This window comes from Urtica dioica, chromosome 3, assembly GCF_054948205.1.
Source record: "Urtica dioica subsp. dioica isolate 48M chromosome 3, U.dioica_male_clone48M_v1_H2, whole genome shotgun sequence".
Classification (NCBI taxonomy): domain Eukaryota; kingdom Viridiplantae; phylum Streptophyta; class Magnoliopsida; order Rosales; family Urticaceae; genus Urtica; species Urtica dioica.
Window position 1 is genome coordinate 1,082,206 of NC_142758.1, and position 26,389 is coordinate 1,108,594.

Below are 26,389 nucleotides of genomic sequence, written 5' to 3' on the forward strand. Positions count from 1 at the left end.
TTTACATTGCAAAGTATTTAAAAAGAAAATATGATATTCAACCTAGACCTGGCGATCTGCACAGAACCAAACGAAAGGAAGAGCTTCCGAATGATATGGATTACCTCACGGAAGGACGGATTTCCGTTTGCCACGAAAACGGAAAATAAATTCCCGGCACACCTGCGAACGTGGCAGTGACGGAAGGTGGAAAGTGACAGGAAATTTAATTCCATTAGACCGTTACAAAATTTTGGACTTTGACTGATAATTTTTTTATTTACACTTTCAGTCAATTTCCACACATTCCATATAAATAGACCTCATTTTAATTTATTTTTCACAACTCACATTTCAATTCTACAACATTACTCTACAATATTCTCTACAAATATATCTCTACAATATTGTCTACAAATTGGTATATAGTTATCATCTAAAAAAAATAGTTGATAATTTTGATATAAACTTTCAAAACATGACTATTAATGAAGTTTAATCTTATTGTAATGTTTTACTTATAATCTTATTGTCATGTTTTTACCTTTATTTTTTTAAGTTATTAATAAAGATGCAATTCATACTTTCTTTTAAAATTTTAACATACGAGTCCCTTTCATTTACCATTTAAATTTGATTTTTTAATTTTTTTTATTACTTAATGGAAATTAACGGAAATGCTTCCATCAAACTTAACGGAAATTCTACTTCCGTTAAGCAATGAAAGGCAAGAAATTGCCCAACGGAAATGCTACTTCCGTTGAGCAATGAAAGGCACACTATTGAAAATGGAAATTACACTTCCTTCCAATTGCTAGCATGAATTCAACCTAATCAGAAGCAGCAACTGAAAAGCTCATGACAGGCAAGCAGAGTAGAATGAGGAGTTTTGAAGCAGCAAAACAGATTAACTGAAATGCTCATAAATTAATAAAAAAAAATAAAAAAATAAAGTCCATTAATTTTTTTTAAGTCGTATTAAATGTAAGTATGAAGGAGATTGTTCTTCTCCATCCCGCAAATGATGAACAGAAACAATAAAACCTGAAGAAGAGAGTTCGTTTTAAGAGCTTACATCCAAGAACCATGACGTAACTACATTTCTTTTTCATAAATAAATATGTAAAATATACTACACACCATAGACCACTTTTGATAAAAAAAAAAAAAAAAAACTAATTATAGTAAATCTGAAGTATGATTGAAACAGACCAACTGCAAAAACATTCTTCCTAGTTCAATATCTCAGTTCAAAGCAAACATCTTACCGTTATACTTCTTAGATATCTTTTTTCTTAAGCAATGAGAGTTGATGAAAAGAGTCAACAATGTTTCTGTTCAATTGGAATCTCAAATTTGAAATTTTGTACACCAAGTTTTTCATGTTTCTTCCAATATCTAGAGCAGTTCATAAAAGTTTAATCAAAACACACAACACAAAGCTTGTGTACATTCAAATCAAAGGACAATAATTGATCAAAAGAAACACTTTCAGCTTCCATAGCCAACCAACCATTCCTTCACACATTTTATTCAGCAAATAAGAAAGAAAAATGAATATAATTAATAAACAAAAATTAGGCTGAGAAACTTGAACAAAAGAACCTACAAAGGAGACACCACAAAGTTACAACGGATTTGATATAGTTCATCAAATTCACATGTCAGCGGGACTGGTTTTTTTTTTTTTTTCTTTATAATTTATATATTTTCCTTCTCTTTCTTTTGAATGTATGGGTATCACAGGGGACTAATTTAGCGCCACAAAAGTTACCACTGTCAGAGAGACACATCATATTAGCAAAAGAAGCCCTTCAAAATCGAAACTTCGCTTCACCTTAGAGCCACCACTTCTATTATATCACTACCTCTGCGAAGAACAGAAAAAAGAAAAAAGCAAAATATAAATAACCAAAAGAAAATTTTATAATTACGGGTACAGAAAGAAACCAAAAAGAAAGACAAAGGAAAGATGCTCTGTTTTAGCTGTGGCGTGAAAATCTGATCAACATTGATGATTCTTCTCAAATATAAACACTAAATCATACAAAAAATAAGACTCAAATACACTACACGTTTACTCATTCATCATGATCGCCATTATTTCTTGAATCAAAACTAGTATTTAATAATAAAAAAAAATGTATATATACCTTGCCGGTTTCAGGATTCTCTGAAACCTTGTATATGTCTGTGGTGATCTCCGTCAAAAAGAATCCCGGGAGAAGAAGCTGCAAACAGAATTATCAGAAAAAACAAACATAATTACGATGTTTATTTAATCGCGTGAATAAAAATCTTCACCGGAAAGTGAATAGGACTTACGTCTAATTGCCTCTGAACATGCCTAGGGCGCTTTTTGGGCCTCCGAGAGGGCTTGTGGCCCAATAACGCCATGAAATCGGCCTCGATCTCCTTCTTCGAAAGCCCTATCGAAAACTTCTCTCTCTTCTCCGCCGTCGTCTTCTCCGGCGACGACGACGACGAAGCCACCATCCGATCGTCAACCGGAGCCTTGCAAGCCGCTCTCCTCGTCCTCAGATTCCACGGCCTCGCTTCGATTTCCGTCTCCTCCGCCGCCGCAGTCAGAGCAGCCGTCAAAGCCGCCGCGCCGTCAGATTCCGCGTCGTCCTTCGTCTCCGCGGCGACGCCGTCTCTGAAAATCGCGTCCTTCATCTTCTCCGCCGCGACTTTCAGATCGCCGAGAAGCTTCTCCCTGACGGCGGCGATCCCGTCGCCTTCCTCCTCCTCTCCGACGCGGAGGCTCTTCCTCCTCCTCGTCGATTCCCTACGTTCATCCGCGATCGGGAAGGATTCCGGTCCCAATCCCTCGGATCGGCGGTGAGTTTCGTTTCCGGCGCCGGAATTGTTCACCTTCATGCACCGGAGGTACTTCTGGCTCCCCCACCGCAGCCACGGCATGTCGAAATTGTGCAGAGGCTTCCCCGCCGGCGTCGCTGTCGTCGTTCTCTCCGGCGCGACCGCCATGGATGACTTCCCCGAAAGCTTGTCTCTCTCGGCGGCGAGGCACACCATTTACCGCCCAAAGACAGTCTTTTCAGAAGAGACCAGATCGATCGGAGATCAAAGACGATCGCAGAGCTCTGTACTGGTTCGGTTTTCGCTCTCTAGGAAATCGCCGGGAAAAGGAATTGAGAAACAGAGAGAGAGAATATGAGAGAGAGAGAGAGAAAGAGAGGGCGGTTTTAACGTTCGGCCAATTTTATGGTCTCATTCTCATACTAAGCCTTTGGCTCGGGGTGACTCTATGCTAAAATGCACCGCTGGTGCGTACTGCGCATAGTAACGTTATTATTTATTTATTATAATTATTTTTCCCGGGTGATACGTCGTTTTAGAGTGACGGTGTTTGCGTGCACCGTTGGATTTGGCGTGTGCGTGGCTTGATCTCCGCTTACAGCCGTAGATCACTAAGCCCTTCTCTTATATTCTCTATTTCCCTTTCCTGTATTTTTAATGAGAGCCCATTTCATCAAAGCCCATATGAAATTTCTAGAAAATAAAAAAACAAAAGCCCACATGATAAAATATGTTGGAGATTTTTGAAAAAATAAAATAAGATATACTCTGAATCCATGTTTATCCTCAATTATAATTCTTTAATTTTAAATCATCTCATTTTTTTTTTAAGTTCCGTTATGATAATAAGTTTTTCATTTTCTTTATTTACAATTTTTTGGAAATAAAAAGCACCTATGTATATCAATAGTCGAATCATGAAGATATCTCTTATAATAAGGAATATAAAATACAACTAAGAATTCTGATCTGAAAATGTAGAATTAATAAATACATATTTATATTTATAAATTGAATACATAAATGATAATTGGGCAATCTAGGGACATAGCCAATATCAAATTTTATTTTTAAGATTTAGTCAACGTTTGATAAATTTTGTAATTGGTACCTAAAAAAATAAATCATAGAAAATAACGTAAAGATTAATTACACTATTACCCCCTCAACTATAATGCGTGTACTGGCATGCCTTTTGAAATTCGAAAAATAGTATATGTACCCTCATAATCCTGCATCGTTAAAATTGTACTCCTTCTGTTAACATTTTTTAACGGCCGTCTAATTATATATCACGTTTTGCTCACTTCACCACTGGATACTATTTAAATACCTTTAGCAAAAGTAAAATAAAAATTACTAATTTCATTTCTCTCTCTCTCTATGTCTCTGCCACAGCCATGAACCTGGAAAAACTATACTACAAAAAAAATCAAATTAATCAAGAAATATTGGCGATCGACAATCAGATCATTTCATGAAGAAGAAAGAAAGAATACTTTGTTTATCATTGATCAATTGTTACTATTGTATATAGCTTCCTTCAATTAATATATGTCTACGACTCAAATAGCAAGTACATAAATGGTACCAAATGATACATGCAAGACCAAGAGCAAAAAGTATAGATTCTGACGAAGTAATCGGCGGTGGGATGCTGTAGTTTAGGCCTGAAGTCACCGAAATCTTCGAGGAGGGAATCGACCTGCAGCATTGCACAATTTCGATTACAAAGTCCAACAGAACGCTTGAGCGGAGTTCGATGAAATGTCGCACATAAAACCTTCTCTACGGAAGGTTGTTTTGAACATTCTCCACCGAACCTCAGAGCTACATGACCATCACAATTGATTTCTATTATAATCTCATTCTCTGTTTTGCAAAGAAACTAGGCCACCGGAAAACCAGGCCTCTTTAATCTCACCCTCTTCTTTGCAGAGAAACTTCTTGTTGACGTGGAAGATTATGAGAGGGAATATCTCGATAGCTCAAAGCCATAGCCAATGAAGAACCTGAACGAAAACAAAGATGAACATTATGTGTTTTTAAGATTATTTAACAAATGTGTTCTTAGATCGGCTCATCTTGAATGACCTACTTGAGCTGTACACGAAGGTGAGGAAAAGTTTGAGTTTCCAGGAAGGGATGTTTTCGACAAGTGAAGAGACTATGTGACTCCGATAAACCCTTTCAACACAAAATATAAATGTTTTTATTTATTTATTTAATATTAGTTTTTTTTGTTCAGTGAATTTAATTATCTACTAATTTACTTATGTACCCTTAAATTTGGGTTCACGTTTTTAATTTATGTTAATATATGACGGAAGGAGTACAATTTCACAATGCAGGATTATAAGGACACGAATGCTATTTTTCGAATTTCGAGGGGCATGTTGTTACAGGCGTACGAGATGAGAGGGTAAAAGTGTAATTAATTAATCCATAACGTAAATACCCTTAGGTAGCGTAAATTGTATAAATAAACCACTAGCCAACGTTTCAGCCGGCCCAAATTTAAAGTCAACTAAGTCTGTTAAGAATTCCATAATCCACGGTTGAGATTTTAATTGTGACAAATTTAAAAGAAAATTCATTATGAATATAATATATGAAATAAATTAAATATTGATTATAGGGTTGTAAAGTATCTAACATGCATGTAAAAGTGGGAAATCATTTTTAATTTTAAATATTTTAAAATAAACGAAAGTCTTGCGCTTCTCTCACCGACTTAATTAAAGTCTCTGTATTTTCCATCGATTTTTGGTGAAATTTGGTTTGTTTGTGTTTTAATTTATTTTAATAAGTTGAATCTTATTTGAAAATTGGAGTTAATGCATGTTAATTTCAGTTTGAACTGTAATGGTTTTGTTTAGGGTTTAACATATCGGCATATTGTGGTTATTGTATGTTTATTGATTTAAAATACAATTTGGGGAGTCAATTCAAATGAAAGAAGGGATTTGTGTTTTAAATTCAGCTAGTCTGTAAATTATGGTTAATGCTTGTTTATTTCTGATTGTATCATGATGGTTTGGTTTATGGTTTAATACATGGGTAAATTCCAGCTAGTCTGTTTATTGTTTATTGATTCAGATTACAAATTGTAGTGTAAATTTACAGGAAATAATGGGAAGAAAAGCAAGTGGGTCTAAATCTTCGGTGAAGAAAAGCCGATAATTATTAACTAAAGTATGTTAAAATGGAAAATTTCTATAAGTAAAGTAACTAAACCTAATACTAAGTGCTAATATTGCAGATTGGTGAATTTGTGGTGCATCCCGACTTATGAAACCCAAAGATACAAATTCGCATTCCAAATTAGGAATACTCAAGGACATTTTGGCATGCTTAGAAACTGGCAACCAAAAAAAATTGTGACGGGTTTTTGGAAATTTTACACCATTTGTTGGTGAGAGGTTTCCAAAACAACTAGGGCATTTGCTTGTTTTACATCAAGTCAACTCCCAAAAAGCAAATGTACTATGGTTCAAATTTGGAAGAAAACTTTTAGTATTCACACTCTATGATTTTATGTTGGTGTTAGGTTTGATTATGAATTGTTGTTTATTACAGTTTATCAATTTTTGTTTATTTTCGTTTTGATATGATAAGGGTTTAATTTCAAACACTTATGCCCTTGGGAATGTTGTTATTAATTTCAGTTTATTTTTAGTTATATGAATAACGCTAATTTTTATTTTACAAGATGGAATTATGATGAAATTCCAATACCGACTGCAGAGAATGTAGAAGAGTTCGCAGAGTTTCCTTAGGGACGAGCAAGTTTCAATGCACTATTTGAGTCGATGCATAATATCTCTTTGAAGCTAGCTTCAAAATCATTAACAGGGTACGATATCAGAGTGTTCATTTATCTGTTACTAGCATGGGTTTATGAAGTCAAACCAAATCTTGTTGATCAGGAGTTCACCACAAGAAACAATGTTGTGAGCTATCCAAGGATGTTCAAATGGATGTACAACAAGAATTCAGACTTCGAGGATTTCACCAGCAAGATTTTTGACAATGAAGAGGTATGAAATTAACCAGAAATAACAAAATTAAGACTTTAGAAAAAGTGTACTTGAATTTACTAACCATTGTTAATTTCTGTAAATGTAGATTCAAGTGCAAGTTATATATACAACACTAGAAGAACAATAAATGGGACACACGGAGAGAGAAGTAGTTGATGGTATACCTGAAGATAAGACACCATCCAAGAAAGGAAATGAAAAAGCAGGGACTTCTGATGGGAACCAATATAGTGATCCTGTGGTCTTGGAAAAAATAGAGAATATGTTTATGGGATATGAATATATATGTCGTAAATTTGATGACACGGTGAAAGAGGTAAATGACTTGAAAAGAAAACATATTGAAGATATGGAAGGTATAAAGGAATTAAAGGCCAAAGTTCGACTACCTAAAGAGCGCCAACTAAATACCCATATCGAAATACCAAAAGAGGATAACTCTCCTGAAAATCAGGTAAAATGCTAATTATAACCCATTTCTCTAAAAAAAAAAAAATTTGTTTTATGCAATGTAACAATGTCTATTGTGTTCACAGTTTTTCCAAGATGCTAGTGGATAGATGAATTTCGAAGAAATTATTACAACAGATATGAATGAAGAGATACAATTTATGTAAATTTTTTAAAATAAATTTATGTAAATTTTTTTAAATAAATTTATGTTAATTTTAACTTGTAAATTTATGTTTTTAGGACAATGTTGTTCAAAACTTGGTCAATCAAAATAAAAACGATGACAACAATATTTTGTCTCATGTCGGCTATGTTGGCAATGTTCAAAACCTTAGGTGCTCAAAGGCAATAACTGAAGAAAATTTAATGTTTTTCAATTCAATCATAACTATCATTCTATTAATTTAACACTAGTAACAATTAGAATTACAATGGAGGAGGAAGTGAACACCAAAATCATAATTTATATTAAATCAAGCTTCTGGTGGAACATCAAAGGGTGCAGCCATAGAGATTTTATGTGTAAATATTTTTTGCATACGTGTAATAGAGTTTTTAAACATAGATGTGTAAATTTCAAGTTGTGGGCCATCAAGTAGTGATGAAAACGTAAAACATCCATCCATCATTGACGCAAACCTAACACCTCCAGTACATTCTTCATCTATAAATAAAATTCATGTTTGTTACCTGATATTATAAATTGGGTTATTAAGTTATATAGCCACACGGATATAGTGGATTGAGATATAGCCCACTTTTGGTTAATTTCTTGTAAATAGCCAAGTAAACTTATTAACAGATTAATAAAAGCCTTATTTAACACAATCAAACATATATTTTAGGTAGTTAATAGGCTGCCACGTATGCAAGTTGGCTATTTACAAATTATTTACCAAAGGTTGGCTAATTTACAATTCATATAGTTTAGTTGGCTTACGTAGCCAATTTTTTGTTATAAATTTGTAGTTTCAACTGTTGGTATAAATAGGTGGTAGAAGAATTATCACCATTGCTCGCAAGTTTTAAAAAGCGCTCAACATATTAAGCCGATAAGTGTAGATCTAAAATGACTAAAAAATAATAAAAAGTTGATATATTTACAGGCAGAAATTAGACGATTAAACAATGATATAGCATTTATGATTGACAACGTCCATGAGTAAGGTGTTTCGACTGACTCTAGAACTGAGAACCTTTCTCATAATCAACCGCAAGACGTAGGTGGACAAATCACGTACTTTCAAGATGTTGTGCCAAAGAGATTAACTATAATTGCCAAAAAAATCAAGTTGTCCAACCACAAGACAATACTCGGCCAAAGAGGGTTACAAAATCATCAGCAGTGACAAAGACACCCTACACTCAAGAAAAGAAGACGAAAAAAATGATGGAGAGGCGAGCAGTCAGCCAAGTTTCGACCTGAGAATCGATAATATTTAGCTTATTATATAGAATAGGGCTTGGTTTTTTGGGTATGTAAAACTCTTATTATTTCATATATGTTGGTATGTAAAAGCCAATAGTGTTTAGTGGGTTTACGTTCATTATTGACTTGGTTTGTGGATGTTAATTTTTTGGTAAACTTGAGCTTTAAGATATAATTATTTTTTGTGTGAAATGCTATTTGTAATGCTGATAATGTTGTTGATCAATATATGAGGCCTTAAGATCATATGATTTTGGGTAACCATCCTTAGTAGTTGTGGGTTGAATGTTATTTCATCTCATAAAGTACATAAGTAGATGTATTAGCTTAGGGCTATAGGAAATATACATAAATAAATCGAAGCGTATAATTTTGGTAAATATCTATACACAGCAACATATATGTAATTACCCAAAATATGGTTATGTGCTATAACTTTTTTAAAATTTCCAAAATTAATTGAAATGAATTTTCTAGATGAATTGCTAAGTGTATAAAGTATCTAGCACAAAAATGTGTGATGTGAGAGTTGCCCAATCTTAAAATGTAAGACAAAAAACAAGTTGAAGCTAAGATAAATTAAAAAAAAAAAAAAAAAAAAATTCTTGAAATATTAAGTAAAATATGATGTTTTGAAAAATAAAAGCACACAACCTAAATTTAAAATTGAAATCCAAAACTTAATTGTACCCACGAAATGAAAAAAAAAAACAAATAACAATAAAAATAAAATTTGCAAGACCTCATTTAGGTTTAACCTCCGCAAAGCAGCACAAGCATACGAACATGAGAACAAATTCAATTGCCAAAAATCGCATGAATAGGTTCTGTTGACGACATCAACAACCTTGTGGATAACACCATTCACCACTTCAAACTGATGAGCATTGATTGGTTCAATCTGGGCATATAGAAAATAACCACAATTAATAGTAATTAACACGTCTGACAGAATAAAAAAATGTACTTAAATTTACATTGTATTACTTAATAGTCATGGTCGCGCAGCCTCTTAGCCTTCATGAAGACTTTAAGAGCTTTTTCGGTAAGTCCACATACCAAAAGAGGAATTAATTAATTCTCTTTTCTCATTAACCGCCTTTGTAACAATCTTCTAAAGCTCAAAACAAGACAAGCAACATACCATCTCTGAGCTTATTTCAAAACCGAATCGAGACATTATGAAATATTGGTAGCCATTAGGTTACAAACTTCTACCAGGAACCTTGCACCTTGCCCATGATTAATATTATCAACATATTTTTAAATTCCAGAATTATCAGCCACTAACAAACCTCTCAAATACTCATATTGTTTAGCCGTATACACCTTTGCACAATTATGAAGCAAAGGTTGTATATATGACTCCCAAATTTAGTTTTCATGTTTGACTACAAGCATATTTACACTCGGAAAACACGGAATGCACTACCTTGGGAATAGAACTATTACGATCAGAAACAATAACCATCTCATCTCGGACACCATATGCATCCTTTGCTCAAATATTCTATGTAAGAAAGCAATAAAAGTTTCAAAAAAATCGTCAAACGAACATTAACGATCCTCTTCGTTTCATGTCCTTCATTTTATTTTTTTACTAGTTTTCTTAGTTCTTTATTTCATTAATTATCGAAAATTGTCTTATTTTCACACATATAAGTTGCATAATATTACTAAACGGTTAGAACTGCCCTAAATTTACTGACACGGAGAAGATCTTGGTTAATTAATAAACCTATATACTGGTGTCATATGGCACCAATCCTTTATTTAAGTGACATGCGATCTATTGGATTAAAGCATCTTTCACTTTCGACCTTACAATTACTGCAGCCATATTATACCATACATACAGATTGTCTCTCTTCTAATCATAAGAGGTTTGATTAGACACCATAGCACATGATGTGGAAGGTTCACCGAACGAAGTTAGTGTTAGTGGAATGTTTAATTTGCCAACCCCATATAAAAATAATAAAATAGAATAAAATTATCTAAAAGTAGTTGCTCACTTGCTTGGGCGGGCCCAACAGTTTATATAGACTTTTAGAAATATAAAAAGCAGTATATTTTGAATAAGAGAAGGGAAATTTTACAAAGTATGATAGTGGGGTGATATTCAAATTCAATTAGTACGTGCTAAAAATAAAAAATATGGAATATATGTACAAATTGACTTAAATACGTATGACACATTTTTTCAAACAAAACATTAAAGACCTAATCTCTTCTTCTCTAATTTCTTTACTCACGAACACAAAAAACAAACGCACCAGACCTTCACGCCGCTCGCACCAGGCCGCCACAACGACGGTCGTTGAAGAGCAGTGGGTTGCGATATATTGCGGACTATTGTGGAAAAAAAACGTAAATATTGATAATAAATCTTTTTATTTGCGGATTCATTCATTATTTTAGTTTGCGTTATATTGTAGATGGTGAACTTGATTATTCCCGATGAAAATTATTTTCCGACTAGTGTGACAAGCCGTGGTGGAAGTTGTATTTGTTAGCCAAATTGCTAATAATGGGGAGAATAATAAGACATAATTATATAAAAAAAAACAATGAACGAAACTAATATAAAAACATGTTGACATGAAGTACAATAAAATAAATAAACTTAAACAACTAAACCAGATATCACCAAGAAACCGGTAAAGGAAAGGAAATGGAGAATATGTCGAGGCTTGTTCGACAGTTTTCTTAAAGCGTTGTTGCTCTCCCACCAGGTGTTGGAATAATATGAGCAACCGACTCTCAAGATATAATGACATACGAGATGAATAAAGCACCACCGTGTTCAACTCCGGTGAACTTAAACATGTGCCATAAAACTACCACCACCGCGAGAAAATTGAGGAGAAAATTAGAGATATTTTGTGTGTTTGGCTTCTGCCTTTCAGCCTTTGTCTTGGCTCTTTTCTCTGCCTCCGAATGAGAATAACATCCAACCTTTTATAGGCACAAGGTTGACTGGCTATAGACACAAACTAATGCACCTTGAAGTTATTTTAATGCACATAAAGCACACGTTTTTAATCAGCCCTTAAGACCAAAAACCGTTAGCCATACCATAGCCATAAAGTGCAAGGTTTAATCAGCCCAAAAGTGCAAAAAAATAAAAAACTGTTTCGGAAACAATTTAAAACCGTTAGGAAAATCCCAGCTCGGTTCAGCACGACACGACCGATTGAACAGGCAAAAAATATTTTTCCATGCACTTTGATCATCAATTTCTCATTCATCTTTCCTCCGATTTTGGCAAATGAATAACCGATATTATACCTCTCGCAACAAGACAAGGAATAAGAATCAGTTATAACAATTTTGTTTCGATGAGTAGACCCCACTCTAATATTTTCCACAAATCAGGCAATAAATTAATATTAAATTCTATTTAATATCAATAAAAACACAATTATCCAACATTATTGCCTCGGTGAAAAAAAAATTGTGTTATGTATTGCATCAAAATTGTAGAGCATTTGATGGGGGTGTAATGCCGTTGTAGGACATCAACGACAACAAGTTTTATAGAGAAAAATGACCAATAGGTCTTTAGTATCAAAGTCTAATGTCATATATTTTAGGGTAATTAAGCTATATAGCCTCCTGAAAATAGGCAATTTATTTTTATTCCCACATTCTGTTAATAAATGGTAAATAGCCCGGATGATTTATTAACAGCCAAAAATTGACTAGACTACCCTTTTCTTTTTCCCGCCCAGTTTCGTTATTAATCAGCTCAAATATTTCGTTATTAATGCTCGCAAAAATCTAGGAAGTAATTAAAACCGTGTAGATGCGTTCACACACAACCACCCACATTAATTTCCATAAAAAAAATTAAAAAAAAAAAAAAAGAAAAAAAAAAAGAAGAAGAAGAACCCCAAAAAAAACGCAAGAACGCAGCTGCCCAAATTTGAACCGAAATTATAATCCAACCCCTTTATTTACAAACAAAATCGAAACCTAGACAAGAAAGCATCAAAAACAGCGATGAAGAAATTGGATGAACCCAGGTTAGTAAATAAATCGAAAACCTAGAATCGTATTGTTCTTCTTTTTTAATTTTCTTTGCATGGTTAAAAAATCGTCTCCTTCATCTCCCTCTCCTATCTTCTTTTTCATTCCTTGCGCGCCATCAATGACCGAGACCGAGCACCACCCACGCGTGTTCCAGCCGAGAAAACGAGGACAGCCACGAGCCGCCATGGATGCCAGACCGAGAGGAGACACCGGAAAACTTCAGGCCGCCGCCACCACTAATAATCACGACCACCACTAATAATCACGACCACCACCACGTCCCCACCGCCGTCAAAGCGTCACTTCGTCCTCCTCTCCGCGATCTGCGTCTAAGGTCCCGATCTGCGACACCGCGAAGAACAGTTTTTTTTTTTTTGGTTGCTGTTCATAGAAAACATATTTACAGTATATTCGTGTAAATAAGAAGCATATTTACAGTATATTCATTGTAAATACAAAGCATATTTACAGTATATTCATTGTAAATAAGAAGCTTATTTACAGTATATTTGAACTGAAAAAAAAAATCTGGAAATATTTTAAGCACGAAAATTCTTGAAATTATGAATATATGGAAGACAAAATAATATCAATAAATGAAGAATATATTTAAAAAGTTTAACCACGAAAATAGATACTAATTACCTAAAGTCAACGCTTAAAATTTCCAAAAACATAACAATAAATGGGCTATTAATTTTCAAAATCTGCTGGAAATTTCAAATTTCAAATTTGAAAACTTCCCTATTCGGTTTCTACGAGTTAAATAAGGGCAAAAGTGTAAACCTAATTTAATTAATAAGCTGCCACGTAAGCAATATGGCTATTTACAACATATTAACGAAAGGTTGGCCAATTTAAAATTGCTACACATTCCGTGGCTTAAGCAGCCAATTTTTCGTATATGTTATTATGTTTGTCGCGGGTGTATTTGACTAGTTAAAAACCCGTAAATCACCGCAACTTCCCGCAAATCACTGCAGCCTACATCAATTGGAATGATCACCTTAGGCTTCCACAAGTGATCGGATGAAGCGGTGACCTGCAGTATATATAGCCGAAAGAAACTTCATTCAAGTGTAGAAAAAACTAGAAAATAAATATTCAAACAAAATTCAGTCTTATAAGTCTCATAAAAACTGCAAAATATCTTCCGTATTCAATCAGAATTACGAAGAACTTTCGAATTAAGTCACACCGTGAACATAATATCAAATGGTAGTAAATTTGTCCAGATTGTAGTTTTAGTGAAAAATGATAAATGAGTTATCAAATGATAGTAAATATGTCAATTTCTCATTTTATATATCTATCTTCGCTTTGCATCGAATTAAACCACATGCTCCACCGCTTGTGCGGGCCCCCGTCAATTCCTTTGAGTTTCATTCTTGCGAACGTACTCCCCAGGCGGGATACTTAACGCGTTAGCTACAGCACTGCACGGGCTTGATTTACAAGTATTTATATATGAAATCCAATTTTTTTATAAAAAAAAACTTTCTTTATTAATCCATCTATTATCCATCCATCCATCGTGCCAATAACTAAACAGTGCGTTAGCATTCATAACTAATTTAGCCCTCATTGTAGCAGAATATATATATATATATATATATATATATATATATATATATATATATATATGCTACAACTCAGGTAACCAAAAATTAACCTAATATGAAAAGGTACTTTTAGAAAGAAAAAAAGAAGAAGCCTTGAATCGGTTTAAAAAAAAAAAAAAAAAGTAGGACCCGATAAATAGAAAGCTCCAAACTTTTCAAAACCCACTAGGGCTCAACGGCTAGTAAGTAAGCGCTCGTAAGATTCATAATAAACTAATAAGTCCAAAGCTCGACCGACCACATCAACTTTATACAGCTTGGCTCTCCACTCTTCACCCATCAACCAACCCTTTTTAGTTTCCATTAAAACCCCCCTATTCTTCGAATTCATCTTATGGCTTTGCTCACCAAACGCTCCACAAAATGCCGAGAAAGAGATTGCCCATCTTCCGGAAAGTCTCCAAGCTGCTCAAAGTTTCGATCTTTCTGGCGAAAATGAGGAAACCCATTATTCCCAAGCTTTTCTTGTTCAGGAAGTCGCAGAGGTTGAGAAAGTTCAAGCGATTCGGTTACGGTGTTGTGAGGGAATACGAGTTCTCTCCTTCTAAGAGCCCTCTTATTGGCTACAAGAGAAGAGAGCTTGGAGAGAGAGTGTACTCTATGCTCTTTCTGTGTAAGTGTTTGGGCTTTGAATATGGGGCAGATTTCGGAGATTTGCCTCTCCAGATTGAAGCTCTCCCACCTGTTAATGGGGTTGTATCACAGCCGTTGGATTTGCTTGGTTGTGCTGATCATGAAGACGATAGAGATCAAGATGGAGAAGAAGGTGATGATTCGATCGACTTACGTGCTGAGAAGTTCATCGAGAGGTTCTATGAAGAGATGAGAATGCAAAGATATCTTTCATTTTGAAATTGAATAGAAGAAAGAAAAAAAAAATCAAATTTGGTTATGGAAAATATAGTGATTTATTTGGGCTTTTTTTTTTTTTAATAGTTTGTTCTCCAATATATTTTTTGAATCGCGGAGCTTGTTTTTTTTTTTTTTTTTTTAATTCGTTATTTGTTATTGAACATGTTGAAGTGTGGTTTATGTTGTTGGCCTTTCGATCAAAGAGCAAATGAATATATGAATTTATTTTCCCATTTTGTCCTTTCAAATGCGGCATCGTTGATTTGATCAGTCAAACGACATCATGAAATTTTATGCATTATACACATGTTTTATTTATGCAACAAAATATGGAGTTAAAAGATTTCCCTTTCTTCTGTTTGTTTAGGCAGACTGAGTAAGATCTGATATGAACCCAAAAAACAAGGTTGGTCCCCGCAAAATTCATAGACAAGGCTCTAATGGACCACCACACGTGCTAAAATTGGCCAAAAATAAATAAATAAATAAGACAACATATAGCAATTTAGAAGTTTTAAATGGATATAAATGTTTGAAATTTGACCAAGTTGACTTTGACTCATACTTGTCTGGCTTTGTTACGAGTTTTCCAAGCAAGTTCATCTTCGCCATAATGCTCACCAAAATTATTTTCAACACTCATGTTCTAAACTATTATCAAGAAATTTTTTATTTTACGACAAGAATATTTAAAGGCCGTCTCATAAAGAGAACTACAAATGCATTGAATTATAAGATATGTAATTTTTTTTTTTTTTTTTTTGGTGTTATTCACTTTCTTCAAAATTATAGATACATGTAGTTTTATTTGATTTTTTTGGACAACCTTTTGTGGAAGGGAAATTTGGCTTTCTGTGGGTCCATTTAAGTGAAACTGATGTCTCTCACAACCTTACCTAAATAAATTCCAACAATATAAAAAAAGTGATGCAGCAAAACTATACTTGATCACTGCTGAAAACTCAAACAACCACACGTATATTCCAAATATATGACATTTACCTTTTATTTACCAAATTTGCCTTATGGAATAAGATATGGAGATCTTGTCCCATAAGAGAGGACTTACCTTTCCACTATAACATCATTCACTGATATTTATTTCAAACGTCTAACTATGTAATTGTTAATATACTGCTTATTGTTATTGTAAACCGTTAACGGCACTGCCTTCGATTTGACTGGTTTATCTCTTTTTTTTTTTGTGCTATTTAACGAAGTTTACAAGTTATCATCACTTCATGGTCACTAAACCATTATTGTGGGAGGTTAACCGCAAAAAAATAAAGAGTTTACTGCAAAGTATTTCATAAACAATTTTAGAAAAGAAAATTTACACATACATATTATAAAATAAAATGTTCATTCCATATCTAATGACAAAATAGAGTTCACAACATAATAAAATTAACATCACAATGATACAAAATAGAGTTAACAAGAAACCATACAAATTAGAATTAAAAACAAACTATACTAAATAGAGTTCACACCAAACCATACCAAATAGAGTTTACCGTGCTAAATAGAGTACACACTTCACAATGAAACTATGTTTAATCAGAGTCAACATGTCGCACAAAATGTAGAGTCAATATATGCGACAATATATTCTGATGCAATAGATGAAAAATATAAAGTACCGCGTAAAGTAAATTACAGAAAGAATGTTAACCCAATTCGGTGCAACGACACCTTCTATGGGGCAGTTTTTCTAGTGGAAATGAAATTCATTGTATGAAAAGTAGCCAACAGTACACGATGGTCTTATATGAATCATCCCCCACTTGAAATCATTTTTCATATTACTGTCCAAATGTTTGTTTATCTTCAATGTCATCAACGTGCATACGCAATCCCGAAACACAAAACTGAAACAAGACTCTAACGCTTTATGAATAAGGAATAACGTCTATAGAATTACACCACACAACTAGTTTTCCAATCTGTCAGTCTTGCACGTCTAAGAACTCTAATTGTGTGAATGATTGTGTCAAAGACCACTAAAGCAGACATTTGTTTTTATAGTGGTCAACACTTGTGGAAGTCAAATTACGCTTTCCTTACCCATTCACACAGAGAAAATATTCGTAGAAGGTCTTCTGCTAAAAATCATGGCAAAACTAGAAACTTGCAAAATATATAGATTCTGGGCACATCGGCCAAGATGTCTCAACATATCATGGAGCATGTTGCAATACATCTTTCTGATACAAACTTAACGCTAAAAAGTAAGTCAACAACACATGTAGCAAGACACACCTTACCCAAACACAATGTCTACATACAAATTACTACTCAAAGCTAGAGCGTCGTGGTGGTTGAAATGTATGAGGTTGGTCATGCATCAGACAATGTTCATACCAAGTCATCATGTGAGCATGCGTCGTAATGAAAGTTTTCACGTGACGGTCATAGTCATACTACTATATTGATTATATATGAACTTAAATGATTCAAAATAGAAAAAGCATACGAAAAATCCTAGCATACGAAAAATCCTAACTTTGGCCGAGAACCAAACCATTTACCGAAACTAGGATATGAAGCTTCCAAACTCTTGGGAGTGGGCGAGAACTGGCCAAAAAATTAGAAAAACCGATCAACGTCATTGCTAGAATGCATTGATATTGCATCGGACATACCTCTTTGTTGGTTGACTCTATATCCTGCATAAAAAGAAAATATATGCAAACGGTCAAAGAATTAGCTAGTTAAGGCATTTGCGATCAATTTAACATATAATTTTGGTGATAAATTTACAATTGCAATATTCGAGGTAGTTTTGTTTTTGTGCGATATTTATGCGAAAAATAAGGTAATTTGCAAAATATATCCGAATTGTTACCGTAGGCATGCAAAATTTTGCTCGGTCATGGGCAAGTGCGATATTTGAAACCTTAGTCTTAATACCTTCTCTCTCAAAGTAGATAGTTTGCTGTAAAAAAAGGAAATAAAACAAGTAAGAGAAATTGCCCCATTTACCACCAATTTCATAACATTTTCCCAATTTTCACCAAAAGACTAATTTGACCCAAAATGTCATGTTGACATTTATGTCAACAATGTTGACATTTAATAATGAAGGGCGAATTAGTCTTTTGGTAGAAAGTGGGAAAATGTTTGAAATTGGTGGCAAATGGGACAATTTTTCAACAAGTAATAGGTAACTCAGGCCTAACCTGGTTGTGGGCTTTGCTTCTTTTTGGATTAAAGGCAACTCAGGCCTGTCCATTACTAAGTCAACATCAGCCCAATCCTTCACCTGATTCTAGGCCTTGGGCCTCGTATCATATTTAGATTCGGGAACACTGATATGTGAAACTTGAGCCATTCAAAAAAAAAAAAAAAAAAAAAACTTGAGCTAGAGAGACACGTAGAGTCATGAATGAGTTTAAGCTACTTCCAGGCTACACACGTTGAATCGAACACTGTGAAATATGGTCAGAGACCTCTGTGTTTTTGTCGCTATATTTACAATACAAACCCAAACCTAAGTTAATAAGCAACAATTGCCTGTGTTTTAGGATCACGCGCAAAAGCTACCAACGCACGCGCACTTAACTCCTCTCTCTCACAGTTTATTGTTCAACAACTTCCATGCTTTCTATTTTATTATTCAAACTATGATAACCCTCGCAAATTGTATAAAATTGTATATAAGATGGGAAGGTATGTTTGTTAATGGAGAGTAGTACATATATTTTATAGGGTTTCAGTGATCAGATAACACTCATCCTCGGATCTCCCTCTCTCTTCTTAAAGTATTCCATAAATCATTTATGCATATTATTTATGTGTACATTTTCTTATTGATTTCTAATAAATAAATGTTATTGGAAAGATATTCTTGAGTTGAGAGACAGCTTCATCATAAGAATCAGCATGATGTCAATATTCAAGCTTATTGCGGATAAGACTTTTATTTATCACTTACAATTTTTTTTTTTTCAAATCACTATTCCACGAAGGTTTTTTATTTTTCGCCTGATATCCCAAAATTATTCTGAGTTACTTTTTATTTTTTATTTTATTTATCATTCATATATTCACATATATAGTGTATAATTAATAATATTGAGCATTCGAGCACAAATTACGTATAAATTATATATTACATATAGATTCTATAAACTTCAATAATGAAAATTCATTTATGGAGATTGAACTCACGTCCTCACTCCGGATATTACCCGAGACCCGCTACTCCGCCCATTATCCGGCCTTAACGAATCGGGTAATACTCGTTTAAAACGGGTTAACGGGGTAGCACCCGTTAGCAATTTAGCGGGTACGGTAGCGAATATCTCATTCCGCCCCGTTAATCCGACCGTTAAGATTTAAAAAAAACATAATTGTTAATGTCGGATTCGGTCTCTCCACAATCATGAAACTATATGTTATATTTAATATATCGTATTATATATATATATATATATATATATATATGTGTGTGTGTGTGTGTGTGTGTGTGTGTGTGTGTGTGGATCTCAAGAATTCGCCGTACTAGAATTGAGCAAAGCTATAATATAGCAAAAATAATAAACGATCGTAAGCGCAGATGATTTTATTGAATGCGAGATCAAACAGTACAACTGGGACTGAGTTCGAATAATCGACGAGCTCAGCTGGAAGCGAGTACAAATTTGAAAAATACAGAATAATAAATAAAAAAACTAGTCCCCCTTCGTCGTCTAGATCTAGTTTATTTATAGCTGAGGTCGACTCGTCCTGATCGTCCACCTGGAGGATGCGTGGTTGCGTCGGAGACCATCTTGGAGCTTGTCCATCGGTTGCCCTGGCCCGTTGAGGGCGAATAGTCGGAATGAAGATTGTATCTTCCGGTTGACATGGTGAGGGCTGGGACTCAATCCGACCGATGAAGGGAGGACTCCTTGAATGTATTGGGCTTGGACTTGTATCGAAATGAGCTTGCTTTGGAAGAGCTGGGCCATAATCGAGCTGAACTCAATTATTCTTATAATTACTTGGGCTTGGCCCAACTGAATTTTTGTAATGGAGAGGTCGGATCCTACACTCACAATAATTAAATATAAATACCTACCAACTAAAAGGTTATTTCAATATATATGGTTATATATATATATATATATATATATATATATATATATATATATATATGTGTGTATATATTGTGAGATTAAATATATAAATTTGTAACTAACTAAACCATTATAAACTTAACGTTTGAGATATAGCCAACGTTTGAGAATTTTAAGAAAAATAGCCAAACAGATGATGTGGCACTTGAATAACCCATTTGAATTTCCATTTTGTCATTTGTTTAAAGTTTTTTTTTTTGCTACAGTTCGTCACACATACCAAGGAATCAAATGCCGGAGAATTTCCACGATTTTCGACGGGAAATTCGTTTCCGGTGATTAAACGGCCGTCGAAAGCTAAATATGTCGTTTCGTCGTCGTTTTTCATTTTTTGTCATTTTTCGTCGATTTTCGTCGTTTGTCGTTTTAACTGTCGTTTTTTTCTGTCATTTTTCTTTTTTTGTATCGTTTTTTTGGCTGTTGTCGTTTTTTTTTTTTTAGATATTTGTCTCATAGTCTAACCTCTATTTATAAATTATAATATCATATATAGTCTAATATATAATATCACACATTTAAAAATTATATATAATATCCAATTCTATTATATATAATATCACACAATGAGACAATTCTAATAGATAATATCACACATTTATAAATTATATATATTAAATATTATTAATAGCACACATTTATAAAATATTATATATATAAATTTTCTATTAAAAAAGATTATATACATAATGTATTTTCTTTATACATGTTTAAAAATTGAAAAATATATGTATGTATTACATGTATATATTTTAAATATATTTTACCACATTTTTTCCGTTCGGTTTTCCATCGGCACGTCGGTTTTCCATCGGCACATCGGTTTTCCATGGAAAACGGCATTTCACTTGCCCTTTTCCACATTATTTCCGTTCGATTTTCCATCGGTATGACGATTTTCCGTAAATCAGGAGCATCGAAACGGCAACGAAAACGACATTTTTTTTCCTTGACACATACACACTCTCTCATACAGTTTTTTTTCATCTAAACTTCAAAAATCAATATCTTCCTCATATGAACTCGAAATTGAGTGATTCCAAATCCTACGGATTCGTTGCGAGGAGAACTTCAAAAATAGATCTATTGTCATTAATTTTTTATTTTATAAATTATTTACATTTTTTTTGTTAATTATAGCATGTTTAATAAAGATATTTAAGTCAAACATAATTGTAATTGGTTATTTTCCTAAATGTTTGCAAACGTTGACTACATTCCAATTTTATAACTTATTTTTTTGCTACAAATCTATAACGCTCTTAAATATATATATATATATATATATATATATATATATTGTACGGTTGTATATATATTTTTTATGTATATATTATATTGTGTTGATATATATATATATATATGTACATATATATACTGATTATATATTACGAAAAAAAATTTAGCTTTAATTTGTGACAATATTTTTATTATTTTTTAAATAAAAAATTTAGTGTAACGGGTTAAATGGTGCATAATTTTGACACCTGTAATCCGGCGGGTATATTCGTTATCCGCTCCGTTAAAATTAACGGGTCAACGGGTACGAGTAATGGAATAGGTAAACCCGCTCATATCCGTACCCGTTGTCATTCCTAGTCTCACCCAAGGATTCAAACATCGTTTACCGATCATATATCGTTGATATGATTTTACTAAGATATCGGTTACCGATGGGAATATCGACGAAGATTTTATAGATATTTCAAATACTGCTACTAAAGTACCGATAAAAAATTTACGGAGATACCGTTTATCGACATAGATACATGCATATATCCAATAAAATTATTTATATATATGTATAAAATAAAAATTCTCACATATATTAGTCCTATTTTATTTTTCAAATAATATTAATGTTCTTCATATTTGAGTTCCTATAATTTCTATGTTTTTTTTTCTTTACGAGGATGAGACGATATGAAAATATTATGCGCAATGATATGTGTCCTATAAATGCTCTCTATCGACAATAATTCAAACAAATAAAAAATAAAAACAGACGTTCTCTCTCTCTCTCTCTCTCTCTCTCTATATATATATATATATATATATATATATATTAGTAGACATATTTGCAATATTTAAAAAAATTAATTACAAAAATAAGATTGATTGAAATTGAACAAAATTTTATCGATTTTTAACTATTTGACTTACGAAGTTTGTACAAAAATTGAACGACATTTTAATACTAGATGTACATTAAAGATATCATACCGAGACTTTTCAAAAACCTAAATATTGACTCTATATAGCTAGATATATCGCCTATATTTAAAACCCTCACCTGCCCAAACTAGTTCTTTGAGTTTTATTAAACTAGTTCTTTATGTTTAATTTTAGAGATTTTGACATAAATATTACTAAATTTATCTCATTTTACCAAAATAATATAAAACTCAAAATTTGACAGTTTTATTACTAAATGTGTACATAGTATAATATTATTCATAATTTTGCGACCTATGAAATACATAATTTCGTTCAAATTATCAAATTTTCAAGTTTTTAGTTTTGTTAAATTGATATGAGTTTAATAGTATTTGTGTCAAAATAATATTCATCCAAAAATAATTTTATTGAAAAAATATAAATCCAATGCAACTTGCCAAAAAAAAAAATGTTTATGAGATAGGGAGTATAGATGTCAAAATGGACATCATTGTGTCTCCAGCACCCAAGCGAGCCAGCCTCCTCGCCCAACCAAGCCTCTTGTCCCTATGGAACTCCTTATCGGACTAATATATTGAGTGTCAGAGCTCGCAATCTAGGGAAATCTTGTTAGGCTCTCTTAGCTCATTTTCTAGTCTATCTCATGTGACGAAGACCAAAAAACAGACTTTCATACGAAGAGGATATCAAGAACGACGATAACCACAACTACCTCAATCATCCTTTCCAAAGATAGTTGAGACTCGTGGAATTTTTTTCTCGCCCTTCATAGACATAGTCTTGCCAAGGCCGACGAAAACGAAGTTTGTTTTTGTCGCGAGGAACCTCTAGAAATCTTGACATTTTGGGTCCGCACTTCATAGTCACGGTACTTTCGAGATCGCTGAAAAATGACAAAAATGACGTTAACGACCTAAATAGCGTACTTGGCACCTTGAGCCTATCTCTCGATCCTATTAAACGGCATTAACAATTTCATATATTTTAAATGTGTTTATTAGACTTAATTTTTTTTTTTATATATATATACTTTAATAATCTTCACACGCGCTTTGAGGGATTGTTACAAGTGATGATTAAACTTTGAGAGCCATAAGGATTCACCTATTGAGATATAAATATTAAATACAATGGTATTTTTTTAAAATTAAAAGGAATGATGGCTTGGAGTTGATCAATACCTTGTAAGTTGTAACTAGACATGGTTGGAGTAAATATATTTTATATATTTGAATCAAGACATGAACGAGCACGCCTAGTTAGTTCCCAAAAACCAGTTACAAATTACTAAACCTCGTCCCAAGGTTGTTGCCTATCTAGTCAACACATAAATATCTTAAAACGATAATGACTCGGACACACAAAAACGGCGCTATAGGGCACTGGGTTTATAGCAACTATCATTACATTCGAAGGCTGTGAGTGCTTACTTCTTGTACAATTCTTTGACCGAACACTTCATTGTCATAATAATTCTCTTCGTCAGACTCGGAATAAGCTGTAAACAAATAAAAATTAATATAATTTATAAGGCCAATTAATTGAACTACAACTAGAAGTAGATACCATCATTGCCTTACTAAGCTATAGATATAACAGAAACAAGGCTGGCCAGAGAAGTTATTTAATGCAACTATGTAGTTTCAAATTCAATTATCCCAAGTAGCACTACTACCCAATAAATACAGTCTATTTTATTCATATTCTTCGTTGGTCCCAACTCCCAAATGGGTTATTTCTTTTAATTTTTTCCCACATTTTTTAGTATGTGTGCGTGTAAGTGTAACATACATGCACTTTCTCAGACGGAGTAAGTATGATTTTAATCTCAAATATTTTTCTTGTCTCTTGGATACTTCACCAGAAACCCTAACCTAATTGATGGTTTCACAAGTCTTATAATTTATAACTAATTATAGTTTCTCAGAACATATATAGTTTCGTCTAATCTTATTGTCTAAGCCTTGTCTGAATCTGAAAGTTTAAGATATACGAGTTTTTGTTCGTTCAACTTCAACCTAGCCTAATAAGTTATTTAATTAGTTGCACACAAAAAGTTAAAATTTGAATTCTGTGTCCACCACAAAATGTCTCTCAATAAAATTGCAGTATTTAGTATTTACTCTCCATAACCGAACCGACCCATTAACTACTAGACCATACTTCTATTTAAAAAAATAATAATATTTACCTTCACGCCATTGTAAGCCAAAATTGCAATCATATGCTCAAGAAGAAAAAAAAAAAAAAAAAAAGACATTCTCCTATATTGCTATTTGGCTTACTAGCTAAATGTATATAATAATTCTTGTGAAAGTTTAGGACCTTTACCGTGAATGAATAGACATCGTGATTTCCAATTAATTAATTCTTCTTCCATCAACATAAATTAAAATGCTAAGTGTATATCGCGCTTGTTTGGCAATGTTTCTCAAAAGCCATTGTTTGATTTCTTGTGTTGTACAAAGTTGATTTTGAGTTTTTTAACATTAAAAAAATTCCTGTCAGAGCAAAAAGTATGGCCTTTCTTCTGAAAATAGTTATTTTATAAAACTAAAAAAAAAATCACGTCGCAGAAAAAACACACACACACACACACTTATGTACAGTGTACTCGTAAGTGTTTGTCTATGGATGAGCCACCGGAATTTAATATTTTTAGCTTCGTCAGTGTTATATATAACTGCTATAAAAACATTAGACCTGCTCTTCAGAGATTATTCATTACTAAATCATATTATAATTTTTTTTTTATACACCAAGTTAGAATCAATAAATTTAAAATTTTGTTTAAATTGGTTTTGAGGTTTAATCATTATGTTGGTTTGTTTGTGACAAATAATATTACCTAACATAGGATGGTAAGTATGCAAAAGTCTATGCATCGTTCAGATTCCAAAATTCTTGTAATCTGAGATAAGCTGATAAAGTTTTAATCTAAATGAGGAAATTTATAACAAAAATAGAATTAATATTCTAAGAACTTTAGAGGCTAAAGCAATAACTGCTTGTTCTCACTTAAAGAAAGAAGAGAGGTTGGTCCCCACTAAATGTGGCCTAACGGTAGCGGGACGAGACGGAATTCCCGCTACCGTTAGTGAAATTAACGGGACGGGACTCCCGTTACCATAACAGTAACAGGACGGGAGTCCTATCAATTTGACTAACGGGACGCGGTGGTCCCGTTAGTCCCGCAGTTTTAATTTTTTTTTATAAATTCTGGCAAAAAAAAGAGCTGTTTTTTTTTTTCCCGTTAGAATAGAGCCGTTGTTTTCATTTTCGGCAAAAAATTTAATTTTTTTTAAAACCCATTTATTTCTAAAATCTAAAAATACCCACCCATTTCATTAATTTACTTCACACTTTTCTCTCAATCTCAATCTCAATCTCAAACTCTCAAACTCTCAATATCAATTTTTCATGGCATCTCCATCCCACAACCGAGAAGGTCGAAGGGGAAGAGCTTCCCGAGGTCAACATATGCACCGATTTGAAGAAAATTAGTTGCACTTGTCTCAAAACCCCCCGACCAAAACACCGAATACAGTTTCGATCCAAATTATGTTGCTCCTAATTTCGCCCATTCTGAATTCATCGAAATTCCAAACATTCAAGTGCCATACTACCCTCAAAATGGATCCCAAACAAGCATGTCAAGCTCAAATTCCGCCATCCGAAGTGGCTTATGAAGCATTTCAAGAATACGAGCAACATATGCATGAATCCCAAAATCCAAATGAAGAAGAAGATGACGATGAAACCCAAAATCCAAATGAAGAAGAGGAGGAGGAGGAAGAAGACCTACCACCACCACCACCTCGACGTCGAAGTCAAAGTCAAAGCGATCCTGCAGTTAGA

At 33.4% G+C, this 26,389-nt stretch overlaps 2 protein-coding genes across 2 annotated transcripts; one reads left to right on the forward strand and one right to left on the reverse strand.

Annotated features, from left to right (window-relative positions):
* Positions 1-1,451: 1,451 nt before the first annotated feature.
* LOC149401919 (uncharacterized) lies at positions 1,452-3,190 on the reverse strand. The gene is made up of 3 exons (XM_089610165.1): positions 2,305-3,190; positions 2,133-2,210; positions 1,452-1,849 (listed from the first exon to the last, which is right to left on the reverse strand). The coding sequence occupies exons 1-3, from the start codon at positions 3,013-3,015 to the stop codon at positions 1,844-1,846; spliced, it is 795 nt and encodes a 264-aa protein (XP_089466291.1). The 5' UTR covers positions 3,016-3,190; the 3' UTR covers positions 1,452-1,843.
* An 11,390-nt stretch (positions 3,191-14,580) lies between these two features.
* LOC149401920 (cotton fiber protein) lies at positions 14,581-15,471 on the forward strand. The gene has a single exon (XM_089609696.1). The coding sequence runs from the start codon at positions 14,745-14,747 to the stop codon at positions 15,231-15,233; it is 489 nt and encodes a 162-aa protein (XP_089465822.1). The 5' UTR covers positions 14,581-14,744; the 3' UTR covers positions 15,234-15,471.
* The last annotated feature ends 10,918 nt before the right edge of the window (positions 15,472-26,389 follow it).

Bases quoted from the DNA above. Each gene is read 5' to 3' on its own strand.
- LOC149401919 (XM_089610165.1), bottom strand. From the start codon at position 3,015: ATGGTGTGCCTCGCCGCCGAGAGAGACAAGCTTTCGGGGAAGTCATCC. The intron at 2,211-2,304 runs GTAAGTCCTATT...TTCTGTTTGCAG, and splicing joins ATGTTCAGAGGCAATTAGAC to CTTCTTCTCCCGGGATTCTT.
- LOC149401920 (XM_089609696.1), top strand. From the start codon at position 14,745: ATGCCGAGAAAGAGATTGCCCATCTTCCGGAAAGTCTCCAAGCTGCTC.